The sequence below is a fragment of the Bos javanicus genome, chromosome 7 (genome assembly GCF_032452875.1).
Source record: "Bos javanicus breed banteng chromosome 7, ARS-OSU_banteng_1.0, whole genome shotgun sequence".
Taxonomy (NCBI): Eukaryota; Metazoa; Chordata; class Mammalia; order Artiodactyla; family Bovidae; genus Bos; species Bos javanicus.
In genome coordinates, this window is record NC_083874.1 from 37533168 (window position 1) to 37545854 (window position 12687).

Genomic DNA, 12687 nt, shown 5'->3' on the forward strand with positions numbered 1-12687 from the left:
TTCTGAATGTTGAGCTTTAAGCCAACTTTTTCACTCTCCACTTTCACTTTCATCCAGAGGCTTTTGAGTTCCTCTTCACTTTCTGCCATAAGGGTGGTGTCATCTGCATATCTGAGGTTATTGATATTTCTCCTGGCAATCTTGATTCCAGCTTGTGTTTCTTCCAGTTCAGTGTTTCTTATGATGTACTCTGCATATAAGTTAAATAAGCAGGGTGATAATATACAGCCTTGATGTACTCCTTTTCCTATTTGGAACCAGTCTGTTGTTCCATGTCCGGTTCTAACTGTTGCTTCCTGACCTGCATACAGGTTTCTCAAGAGGCAGGTCAGGTGGTCTGGTATTCCCATCTCTTTCAGAATTTTCCACAGTTTATTGTGATCCACACAGGCTGCTACTTGCTTCCAATTTTTCTTTAAAGGTCTAAGAAAAATTCCAGGACATTGTCATAAAGTTTGTGCAGACTGTCGGTTTTAAAAAAAGTCACAACTTAAATGTTGAGAGTTAGGCTTTATTCGGCAGAAATTTTCAGGGCTTAAGCCCAGGAGGCAGCATCTCAAGTAACCCTGAGAGAACTGCTCCGAGGAGTGTGGGGAGGAGTCAGGTCATATGGAGGTTTGCAACAAAGGGCAGGAAGTCTGAACATCAAAGGTATTTTTGTGAATTAAAGAAAACCAGATATCTTGAGTCAAGGAATTTGGTGATTTTCTATACATGAGAAAATGAAAGAGTCTGGGTTTATGGAAATCATTTCTTTTGTATGCATCTCAGCTATCTAGGGCCAGTATCCTGCCTCTTTCCCTCAGTGCTAACCTTAGCAAGTGGCTGCTGGATCACAGGTTGTTCTTCTTGGTTGCCCTGGAGGCCTAGAATCTGTGATGACTGTGGCATCCTTGTTTATTGATATGGCAGGAAATACTCCATTTCTCAAGACCTATTATAAGACTGGATTCAGGCCTGAAAGAAATAGCCCAAACTTAAGTCCTTCCATCTCTTATTGTACTCTTCACTGAACTTTAGTTTTCAAAAGCCCTTCGGGTTCTGTCTCAGCAATTTAAATGCTGTGAAATTGGTGGGGTCAGATAGCACAGATAGGGAGGACAATGGGGCCCAGAAGGCTGAGTGCCTCGCTAGGAGTTAGACAGACACTTGATGGAAAAGCAGGCACCAGACCCTGACCCCTCTGCCTCCCAAAGCCTTCTGGAGATTGGACAGAAAAACAGGTGGCCGGAGAAAAGAAATGGAAATGAAAATAGATCTGAGGAGAGGTGGAGGGTTTGGAGGGGAAAGGAAAGTGCATAAGAAGGCAGACATTGAGAGGTAGAGATAAGGTAGTAGAAAGGGTGAGGGGCTGCTTCCAAGGAGAGTGAGATAAGGCAGCATATCTGGGGCTTCCGGTGAACCTCATTCCCTCAGTGGCAAAACTAGACCAGAGAGGAGGAGGTTTGCTCAAGGATGTCCAGTACTTTTCCACGTGGACACTGGAACCTGAATCCAAGTCCTCTGATCCCACTCATGGGATCTTCCTTTGGTTGATCACAGAGAAGATGGGCCAGAGGGCAGAAACCCGAGAAGGCCTGAGGCAGGCAGGGCAGAGTCCCAAAAGGAGTGGACAGAGAGCTCTGCCTAAGTCTGGCAGAGCCCAGGTGGCCGAGTCCCAACAATTTTCATGAGCCCCTAATCTTCCAGCTTCTGGTTCGAAGGCGGTGAGGGGAAATGCCTCCCACCCCTGGCCCAGTATTCAGGGACTTTCAGAGTGAGAGATGGTCAAGGGCTTTTGGAAACATCATGGGAGCAATCAAACATCAAACGACTGATATTTCTGAACGGCCACAATTTCTTTTTTTTTTTTTTCTCACAATTTCTTAAGAAACATTCTGAAACACTAGAGATGAAAATGGTTAAAGAGCAGGCAAAATCTGTCGAGTGGCATTAGGGAGTTACCGAAGCATTCGGAACCTCTTGGCTCTGAGGTCTATTCAAGGGTCATAAGTCTGGAAGATCCTGACTTTAGTTCAGTTCAGTCACTCAGTCATGTCTGACTCTTTGCAACCCCATTGACTGCTGCATGCCAGGCCTTCCTATACATCACCAACTCTCAAGAGTTTACTCAAACTCATGTCCATTGAGTCGCTGATGCCATCCAACCATCTCATCCTCTGTCTTCCCCTTCTCCTCCTGCCTTCAATCTTTCCCAGCATCCGGGTCTTTTCAAATGAGTCAGTTCTTTGCATCAGATGGCCAAAGTATTGGAGTTTCAGCTTCAGCATCAGTCCTTCCAGTGAATATTCAGGACTGATTTCCTTTAGTATGGACTAGTTGGAGCTCCTTGCAGTCCAAAGGACTCTCAAGAGTCTTCTCCAACACCACAGTTCAAAGGCATCAATTCTTCGGCGCTCAACTTTCTTTACTCTCACGACTCTCCTATCCCTACACGACTACTGGAAAAACCATAGCTTTGACTAGACGGACATTTAGCAAAGTAATGTCTCTGCTTTTTAATATGCTGTCTAGGTTGGTCATAACTTTTCTTTCAAAGATCTATCCTGCCTTCGCCTAACTCCAAAAGGCGTCTTGTCCACACAGTTCCTGGACTATTTTCGGAAGTGTTCGGGGTCAGCACGAGAGAAGGCGCCCTCTGGCGGCGGAACTTATCACTATTTCCATCCCACCCCAGCACCTGGGTTGGGCCGGCATGCGCAGACGCAGTTGCGCGCCGGCGGCCGTTCAGACCGGATGTGGGTGCTGCTGAGGTCACTTCCGGCGGGTGACGGTGCGGACGGGTCAGAAGCGTAGAGGCGGCGGCAAAATGGCGGCGCCTGAGGAGCGGGATCTAACCCAGGAGCAGACAGAGAAGCTGCTGCAGTTTCAGGTAGCAGCGAGCACTCGGTGCAGCGAATGTTGCCGCGGGCTAGGGAGTGGGTCCCTAGAGGAGCCCAGAACCCTGCTCAGATTGGGCCCGAGATTCTTCTCAGACCAGCAGACGGCCCCCTCCCCCCCAGCCGCCAACTGCCCTGCTAGGTGCCCCCGGCCTGCGAACCTCTGTCTGTCCCCGGCCTTCCAGGAATGGCTGCGGCCAGACCTGCTCTCGCTCTCTCTCATCAGAGGGTCAGCTCTCCAGGTTCCCCTTTAGCAGTGCCCGTCCTTAGCCATCCTTTCCAACCAGGTTACCGGTTGGACCCTCTCCGCCCACGACTCTGGATCCGCTGAGATGCTTAATCCCCACCGTGGAGTTGGCCTCGTTTCGGGTCTCTGTTAGAGCTTTTCACCAACTTCCCCATGCCATTTCTACAAACATTGAGGGCTTTTTAGGTGCCAGGTCCTGTGTTGGGCGCTTTGGTAGGGCGGGGGCAGAAATGGCCCCCACCCTAAAGGTGTGGGAGGACACCTCGTATTGAAACAATGCAGCGTTGTAAATGTCATCTGTGCCTTCTGAAGGGGGTTATTTCCTGGAGCTGATTCCTGGACTCACGCGCTTGACTCTGAGGAGGATGGACGGTACACTTGCTGCAGTCTGCCTCGTTTTAGTGGATGTGTAGGTTAAACACTTTTGACACTAAACACCTTATCCCTGAGCTGGAGAATCCGGTTGGAGGAAACTTAGGTTACCTTGGCTCTGTGTTACCCTAATGGGTACCAGTTTATTTCTGCGGTACATGTCTTGAGTGTTTACCCCCTAAGGACGTTGTGGAGATCACAGTGAGTTTATGGATGTTTAAAGGGCTTCATAAACAGTAAACTTCTCTCAAACAGTATTGCAACTGTTAATCCTTATTTAACTTAGGGTAGAATTAAAATTAGTGGTGCACCTGTTTCCTAATATAAACTGTGCTAAGTGTTCATTAATTCCGCGATATTTACCAAGAACTGTAGTGCTCAGGCCATAACACCAAATGGTTAGAATACCATTTATTGAGTGTGGTGGTCTAAGTACTTTGCTGAAACACTTAGCACACTAATGCATTTTATACAAGAGTTTAATTGTTTAATACAACAATTGTATTTAATACAGTGGCCCTATGAGATTCATATAGTCACAATCTCTGTTTTAAAGATGAGGGATATGAGGCTTAAGAAGTAACATGCCTGGTTTACACAGCTAGTAGGTTATGGTGTCAGATTTAAAGCCAGGTCCCTTGCATTTCCTCAGCATTTCCTGAGTTCTTGAGGTGATGCTGTGCAACACGTGGGAGTAGCAGTGTACAGCTGAAAGTGGAATGCCAGTGCTCTAATACTGTCTTTTTTTTTTCCTTTTTGTAAGTTCTAGCTTTTCTGTGGTTTCCTTGATTTCGCTGCAGTTAATTTTGAAGTGTTTTCTCTTAAATCAAGCAGTGGGTTGGAAGCGTATAGATTGGAAAATACTGTCATAGGAGTAGTTGACATTTGATTGGAGTTCTGAGTAGAGAAATTGATGATACAGCAGATTAGAATTAGAATGAATAAAGAGCGAACAACTAGCTTCCACTTCCTGGTAGACCACTAATTTCAGAGTTTTGTTTAACTTTGGCAGATCATTTTATTCCTTACAACTCTTGAGAGATAAGCCCCTGTATGGTTTTAAAGTGTAATGAGGTGATGTGAACCGTAAACGAGTCATGAAGTACTAAATCTGGTCCTGGAAGAACATGAATATGTGGTAGCATTTCTGAGATAAAGTGCATGGGAACCTCTGTTTTTGTCTTCACTGGGTATTTCTATCAATAAGAGAGGTGAGTAGCAGGTTAGAATTGTATTAAGATTGCTTTATTTAATAAGGCAAGTACATTTTACATTTGTGTGTTCTCTAAGCAATTGCTTGGATCAGGTTCACCATCCAGATTACCATTAACACTCCGAAATTTACTAGGTGTCAAGCATTATACCAGGTATTTGATGTACATTAACTCTTTTAAACCTTTTCATAACACTGTAAGGTGTTAACCCCAATTCAGTGTATTAACGAAGAAACAGGTTCTGTGAGGCCAGGTAACTTGCTGAAGTAGTAAGTGACAGAGATTTAGAAATCCATACCCATAGCCATCTTGCCTATAAGCTAATGGAGAAGCCAGACATATACATAAATAATCGATATTTTTCAGTGTATTAGTGCTCATAAGTATAATAAACATAGGGGTATAAACCAAGGAAATTTAGGGAATAATAGTATTGATGAAGGTGGGAGGGGTAAAGAAGTTGGCTTAGTAGTTACCATTAAGTTTCTACTGTGCCTCAGGCATGGTGCTAGACAGTTTATAACCATTATGCGTAATTCTCAAAATAGCCTTGTGAAGGTGCCACAGGTCGTATGCCTCCTAGGTAGGGAAATGGGTCTGTTGAAGTATTTTCTCCAGATAATTAAGGTATTAAGCAGTGGGGATGGAATTAGAATTAGAAATCTAGTGGGTCTAGATCTGAACTTAAAGGCTGGACTCCTTCCACTGTTCTTTGCTACTTTGAAGGAGGAATGAAATAACTGGAGGTGGGCAGGAATATGTTCATAGCTGAGAGATGACTGTGAAATAATGTGGAATGTGTTTGTTGTGATGGATTTCAAGAATTGGAAGTTTAAAATAAGACTGGAAAGGTAAATTAGAGCCAGATTTTGGAGGCCTTTCAGAGCAATGTTCAATGGTTTAAAGTTTAATCTGTAGGCATGAGGAGCCACCAAAGGTTTTTTCTAACTCTCGAGTGAAATAACACTGGGTTTCAAGTTTGCTTCACTAAAAGTATGGAGCGTGTGCTTGGACTCTCCACAGGGATCAGAGCAGATGATACTGCTAGGAGTCAGTTTTTAATAATGTTGCTTCATTTTATATATTGAAATTAGCAAAAAGTAAAATATTTTGGAAATCTCAGGTTTCTTCTGTTTTACCGTTTTTGTGACATGTGATTTGATTGGAACTCCTTAGGGTATATTTAGCAGGTTCTGAGTCCGTATTATGTCTTTTAAGATTTTTCTAGTTATTTTCTCCTCTTTATTTTGGATCTAGTTGAATATGAGTAAACGATGCCATATTTGTTTTAGGTGCTTCAAATGGGAAATAATGGGTTTTTAGAGGAGCTAATGCAAATACGGGGAAGGTCATTTGTATTGAAGTCCATTTTTCCAAGTTACCAAGTGTAGCAGACTTGCGTGGTGTACTGCCTCTAGGTTTTGTTTGAACACCTGGAGAAGAATGACATGGGCAAAGAGAAGGGACTGAAGGAGCTATGCGTGGCCAGTAGAGGAAGAGTTCTTTTCTTCTTGTACAGGAGTATGAAATTTGAGGTTTGAAGGTGTATTTATTTTTATGTTGTTTGAACACTTATTGGGCTCCCCTGGTGGCTCACATGGTAAAGAATCTGTCTGCAATGCAGGAGACCCAGGTTCAATCCCTGAGTTGGAAAGATCCCCTGGCGAAGGAAATGGCAACCCACTCCATTATCCTTCCCTGGAAAATACCATGGACAGAGCAGCCTGGCAGGCAGTAGTCCGTAGGGTCAGAGTCAGACATGGCAGACTTGAGTGACTAACACACACACAGTTATCGAACATTTACTTATCCAAAGTGCTCTAGATGCATTGTATCATTAAGTCCTCCCAGTAAGCATGGTGTAGGTTCTGGTGTTGGTGAGTAAACTAGGATGAGGATATAGTTTACCTAAGGTTAGTGATGAGCTTAGAATCCAGAAGTCTGGTTCTCTTTCCTGTCACCTAACACTGCCTCTCTGGCTTTAGGTTTTGATTTTGTTTTCACCTACAGGTGAGTGAGTAGGGCCAGTGGAAATAGTATGGGACACTTTTAAGACAGAAAACACAATAAAGAAAGTCCAAGAGTGTGATTCTAATCCTGGAAATCATCGCTAACGTGAATTCTCTTAATCTCCTCTACATGAAGATGGACTTTTTAAGGAGAAGGGAAGAAGAATCCCCCAAAGTGGGAATGAACAAGGAGCACCATTCTCTCACTTCCATACCCACAGGTAGGAGAGAGAAAACGGGAGAGGGCTTCAGTTCAGTTCAGTTCAGTCGCTCAGTCGTGTCTGACTCTTTGTGACCCCATGAATCGCAGCACGCCAGGCCTCCTGGTCCATCACCAACTCCTGGAGTTCACTCAGACTCACGTCCATCGAGTCAGTGATGCCATCCAGCCATCTCATCCTCTGTCGTCCCCTTCTCCTCCTGCCCCCAATCCCACCCAGCCTCAAAGTCTTTTCCAGTGAGTCAGCTCTTCACATGAGGTGGCCAAAGTACTGGAGTTTCAGCTTCAGCATCATTTTCTCCAAAGAAATCCCAGGGCTGATCTCTTTCAGAATGGATTGGTTGGATCTCCTTGCAGTCCAAGGGACTCTCAAGCGTCTTCTCCAACACCACAGTTCAAAAGCATCAATTCTTCGGTGCTCAGCCTTCTTCACAGTCCAACTCTCACATCCATACGTGACCACAGGAAAAACCATAGCCTTGTCTAGACGGACCTTTGTTGGCAAAGTAATGTCTCTGCTTTTGAATATGCTATCTAGGTTGGTCATAACTTTCCTTCCAAGGACTAAGCGTCTTTTAATTTCATGGCTGCAGTCACCATCTGCACTGATTTTGGAGCCCAAAAATAAAGTCTGACACTGTTTCCCCATCTATTTCCCATGAAGTGATGGGACCGGATGCCATGATCTTTGTTTTCTGAATGTTGAGCTTTAAGCCAACTTTTCCATTTTCACTTTCATCAAGAGGCTTTTTTTTTAGTTCCTCTTCACTTTCTGCCATAAGGGTGGTGTCATCTGCATATCTGAGATTATTGATATTTCTCCCGGCAATCTTGATTCCAGCTTGTGTTTCTTCCAGCCCAGTGTTTCTCATGATGTACTCTGCATATAAGTTAAATAAGCAGGGTGACAATATACAACCTTGACATACTCCTTTTCCTATTTGGAACCAGTCTGTTGTTCCCTGTCCAGTTCTAACTGTTGCTTCCTGACCTGCATACAGATTTCTCAAGAGGCAGGTCAGGTGGTCTGGTATTCCCATCTCTTTCAGAATTTTCCACAGTTTATTGTGATTCACACAGTCAAAGGCTTTGGCATAGTCAATAAAGCAGAAATAGATGTTTTTCTGGAACTCTCTTGCTTTTTCCATGAGGGAGTATTTTTAGGGAAAAGCCAAGCTTCAGTTAGAACATGAAAGTGAAGGAAGTGTTCAGGGAATTTAAGGATGGATGGGCTTCCCTGGTGGGTCAGAGGTTAAAGCGTCTGCCTGCAATGTGGGAGACCTGGGTTCAGTCCCTGGGTCAGGAAGATCCCCTGGAGAAGGCAGTGGCACCCCACTCCAGTATTCTTGCCTGGAAAATCCCATGGATGGAGGAGCCTGGTAAGCTGCAGTCCATGGGTTGCACGGAGTTGGACACGACTGAGCGACTTCACTTTCACTTTCTAGGGGATATAGCTAATATAGCAGGGCTTTTAATTCTAAACAGAATCCTAAAAATGTGCTAGACTACTTTCCAGGAAGTTTTGGCAGCCCATGGTCTCACTGAGAGGATGTGAGACGACCTGCTTCTCCACATCCTTGCCAGCATTGGATGGTATCTTTTCAGTTTTTGTCAATCTGATTAAATTTTCAGAGTCCTTACCTCAATTTGCATTTCTAGTGATAGTGGTAGTTATAATTCTTGATTTTTGTTTTGCAGTCACTTGAGTTTGAACAGCTAATGCAAACACTTGTTTTAAGCTATTTCAAATGGAAAAGAGTAGGAATATAAGAGTGACAGATTGGCTTATCAGTCTCTGTTTTAAAAAAATAGAGATAATGCATGTGTCCCACATTAAATGGAAGTTATGTTTTCTGGTTGCCAAATAAAATGTGCTGATTTTCAATTTCATTGTTCTATAAACTCCTGATTGTGGATGAGATTGAAGTTCTTTTGGCTATTTATGGTTAGTTATTATATAAATTCCCTGTTTATCCTTTGTTCACTTTCTTTTGGATTATTTGACATTTTCTTAGCAGTTTGTACAAGTTCTCTATACTGGACGTGTATAGCAAATATTTTCTTTCATGACATCATTTATCTTTGCTTGTTATCTCTTCCCTTCAGTTCAGTTCAGTCACTCAGTTGTGTCCGACTCTTTGCAACCCCATGCATCGCAGCACGCCAGGCCTCCCTGTCCATCACCAACTCCCAGAGTTCATTCAGACTCAACATCCATTGAGTCAGTGATGCCATCCAGCCATCTCATCCTCTGTCGTCCCCTTCTCCTGTCCCCAATCCCTCCCAGCATCAGAGTCTTTTCCAATGAGTCAACTCTTCGCATGAGGTGGCCAAAGTACTGGAGTTTCAGCTTTAGTATCATTATCTCTTCCCTTAGACTTGTTTAAAATTGTCGACTGATTGCCTTTTTGTTCTTTCTGGCCTTTTGATTGTGTATTTTGTGTAAGAATGCCTTCCACTTAATGAGGTTATACAAATGTTCTCTATTGTTTTAAAAATATTTTACAGATGTATTTTTAAAATCAGGTCTTTAATCCATATGGAATTAATTTCTGTATATATGAGATGAGAAACCAACTTCACATTTTTCCAGTAAAGACTGTAGGTTAGCTAAATAGTCAGTTCCTCCCCCAACTGATTTGAGTAGTCCTCTTTATCATACTTCTCTATAACCTATTTGCTAGTAGCATTACTGAATTAATAATACCAGCTTTATATCAAATTTTAATATCTGAGAGGACAGGACTCTTTCCCTATTCTTTTTTTAGATTATTGGTAATTCTTACAAGTTCTTTCATGTACATTTAAAAATCATTTTGTGCAGCCATGGAATTATAGAAATTGCTTAAAATAATATATTAATTTGGGACTGGTTGAAGTTCAGGAACATGTACATTTCTTTATTCAGATGTCACATGTCCCTTAAAATATTTTTGGTTACTTTCTTTTAGATTTTTGTACGTTCCTTATTGAACTTATTCCTAGGTATTTTGTAGTTTTCGTCACCCTGTGAATGGGATACCTGTTTGTTTCTAAGTGGTTACCAATAGAAACACTGTGGTATTTTGCATATTTATCTAGTTTTTTTTTTTTAACTTTATTTTCTATCCAGTTTCTTATCATGTTTTCTGATCATTACTAATTTTCTAACTGCTAATTTTCTAGTTTTATGTCTTGGGCTCTTTTAATAGCAGTTTTATTGAGATATAATTCACATATAAATTAACCCTTTTAAAATTGTAAATTAATCCTTTTAAAGTATGTAGTTCAATGGTTGTAGTATATTTACAAAGTTGGGGGGTCATTACTGCTGTGTACTTCTAGAGTATTTCTGTCACCTCAGGAAGAAACCCATTAGCAGTCACTCCCCATTCTTTCCTTCTCACCCCTGGTAACCACTAATCTGTCTCTAAGGATTTTGCCAGTTCTGGGCATTTGGTATTAATGGAATCATATACTACACAGCCTTTTGTGCCTCACTTCTTTCATTTAGCATAATGTTGTCAAAATTCATCCATATTGTAGCCTGTATCGGTATTTTTTTTTATGGCCAGTAATATTTCATTGTGTGGATAAAACACATTTTGTTTATCCATTCTTCAATCCATGGCCATTTGTGTTGTTTTCACTTTTCAGCTTATTAATACTGCTGTGAATTTGCATACCAGTTTTTATTGGGACATGTTTTCGTTTCAACTAGGAGTAGAATTGCTGGGTCACATGGTAACTTTAACTTTTTGAGAAATTGCCAAACTTTTTTCAAAGCAGTTATACCATTTTCCCTAGCAGTTGTATGTGAAGGTTCCTGTTTTTCCACATCCTTACTAACATTTGTTAATCATTCATCTTTGAAACCTTCCTAAAAGTGTGAGATATTATCTCGTTGTTTTGATTTGCATTTCCCTAATGACCTAAATAATGATGGGCATTTTTTCTTGTGTTTATTGGCCATTTAGAGCTTCCCTGGTGGCTCAGATGGTAAGGAATCTGCCTGCAATGCAGGAGACCCAGGTTCGACCCTTGGGTCAGGAAGATCCCTGGAGAAGGAAATATCTACCCACTCCATTATTCTTGACTGGAGAATTCCATGGACAGAGGAGCCTGGCGGGCTGCAGTTCGTGCGGTCTTCAAAAGATTTGGACAGGACTTAGCAACTAAACAAAAAAGATACTGAATTTAGTTCCATGTGTTACGCAGTAAATCCTTGTTGCTTGTCTATTTTATGTATGGTAGTTTGTAGCTTTTAATCCCATTCTCTTACTAATTTATCTCTCATCTCCTCTTATTCCTTTCCCTTTTAGTAATCATGAGTCTGTTTCTGTTTTTGTATATAGATTCATTTGTACTATTTTTAGATGCCATAGATATGGGATATGATATGCATCTTGTTCTGTCTTCAGTTCAGTCTCTCAGTCGTGTCTGCCACTTTGTGACCCCATGGACTGCAGCACGCCAGGCCTCCCTGTCTATCACCATCTCCTGGAGTTTACTCACATTCCTGTCCATTGAGTCGGTGATACCATCCAACCATCTCATTCTCTGTCGTCGCCTTCTCCTCCGGCCTTAAATCTTTCCCAGCATCAGGGTCTTTTCAAATAAGTCACTTCTTTGCATCAGGTGGCCAAAGTATTGGAGTTTCAGCTTCAACATCAGTCCTTCCCATGAACAGTGATCAGTGATCAGTCCTTTCAATGATCAGTCCTTCCGGCCACGTGGAGATACCGCACGTCGAAGGTCAGAGAAACCTCAGTAAGACGGTAGGCGCTGGAATGGCTGTGAGGAGATACCCCACACCCAAGGGCAAAGGAGAAGCCCCAGCAAGGCAGTAGGAGGGGCGAATTCGCGTTTAGAATCAAACCCCATTCCCGCCAGAAACTCCTAGAAGGCTCAAAAAATCTTGGTGCACACCAGGTCCCAAGGACCCCACAGAGACTGAGAACTGTGTTTGAGCATCTCCTGTGGAGGTATGGGTCAGCAGTGGACTACAGCAGGGACAGGGGCTCTGGGTGTGGGTATGGCATAAGTCCTCTTGGAGGAGGTTGGCGTTAACCCCACCATAGACCTGCCAGAACGTACACAGGACTGGGAAATAGATTGTTGGAGGGTACAACAGAACCTTGTGCACCAGGACCCAGGAGAAAGGAGCAGTGATCCCACAGGAGACTGTCTCGGACTTGCCTGTGGGTATCTGGGAGTCTCCGCCAGAGGCGTGCGTTGATGGTGGTCTGCTGCAGGGTTGGGGGCACTGAGTGTAGCAGTACATGCATGGGATCTTTTGAGGGAGATCCCCATTATCTTCATTACCTCCACTATAGCTTCAGTTCAATTCAGTCGATCAGTCGTGTCCGACTCTTTGCGACCCCATGAATTGCAGCACGCCAGGCCTCCTTGTCCATCAGCAACTCCCGGAGTTCACTCAGACTCACAACCATCGAGTCAGGGATGTCATCCAACCATCTCATCCTCTGTTGTCCCCTTCTCCTCCTGCCCCCAATCCCTCCCAGCGTCAGTCTTTTCCAATGAGTCAACTCTTTCCATGAGGTGGCCAAAGTACTGGAGTTTCAGCTTTAGCATCAGTCCTTCAAAAGAACATCCAGGACTGATCTCCTTCAGAATGGACTAGTTGGATCTCCTTGCAGTCTAAGGGACTCTCAAGAGTCTTCTCCAACACCACAGTTCAAAAGCATCAATTCTTTGGCGCTCAGCTTTCTTCACAGTCCAACTCTCACATCCATACGTGACCACA

At 43.1% G+C, this 12687-nt stretch overlaps 1 protein-coding gene across 4 annotated transcripts in view; it reads left to right on the forward strand.

Annotated features, from left to right (window-relative positions):
* The first annotated feature begins 2756 nt into the window (after positions 1-2756).
* Positions 2757-12687, forward strand: part of FAF2 (Fas associated factor family member 2) — a 71243-nt gene continuing 61312 nt past the window's right edge. For 2 of the 4 annotated variants that reach the window (XM_061423020.1, XM_061423023.1), the window contains exon 1: positions 2757-2872. In XM_061423020.1, coding sequence (XP_061279004.1) covers positions 2810-2872 — 63 coding nt within the window. In that variant the 5' untranslated portion in view covers positions 2757-2809. Of the gene's footprint in view, positions 2873-3438; positions 3536-12687 lie in introns of all 4 variants that reach the window. The other 2 variants (XM_061423022.1, XM_061423021.1) reach the window with 2 other exon arrangements.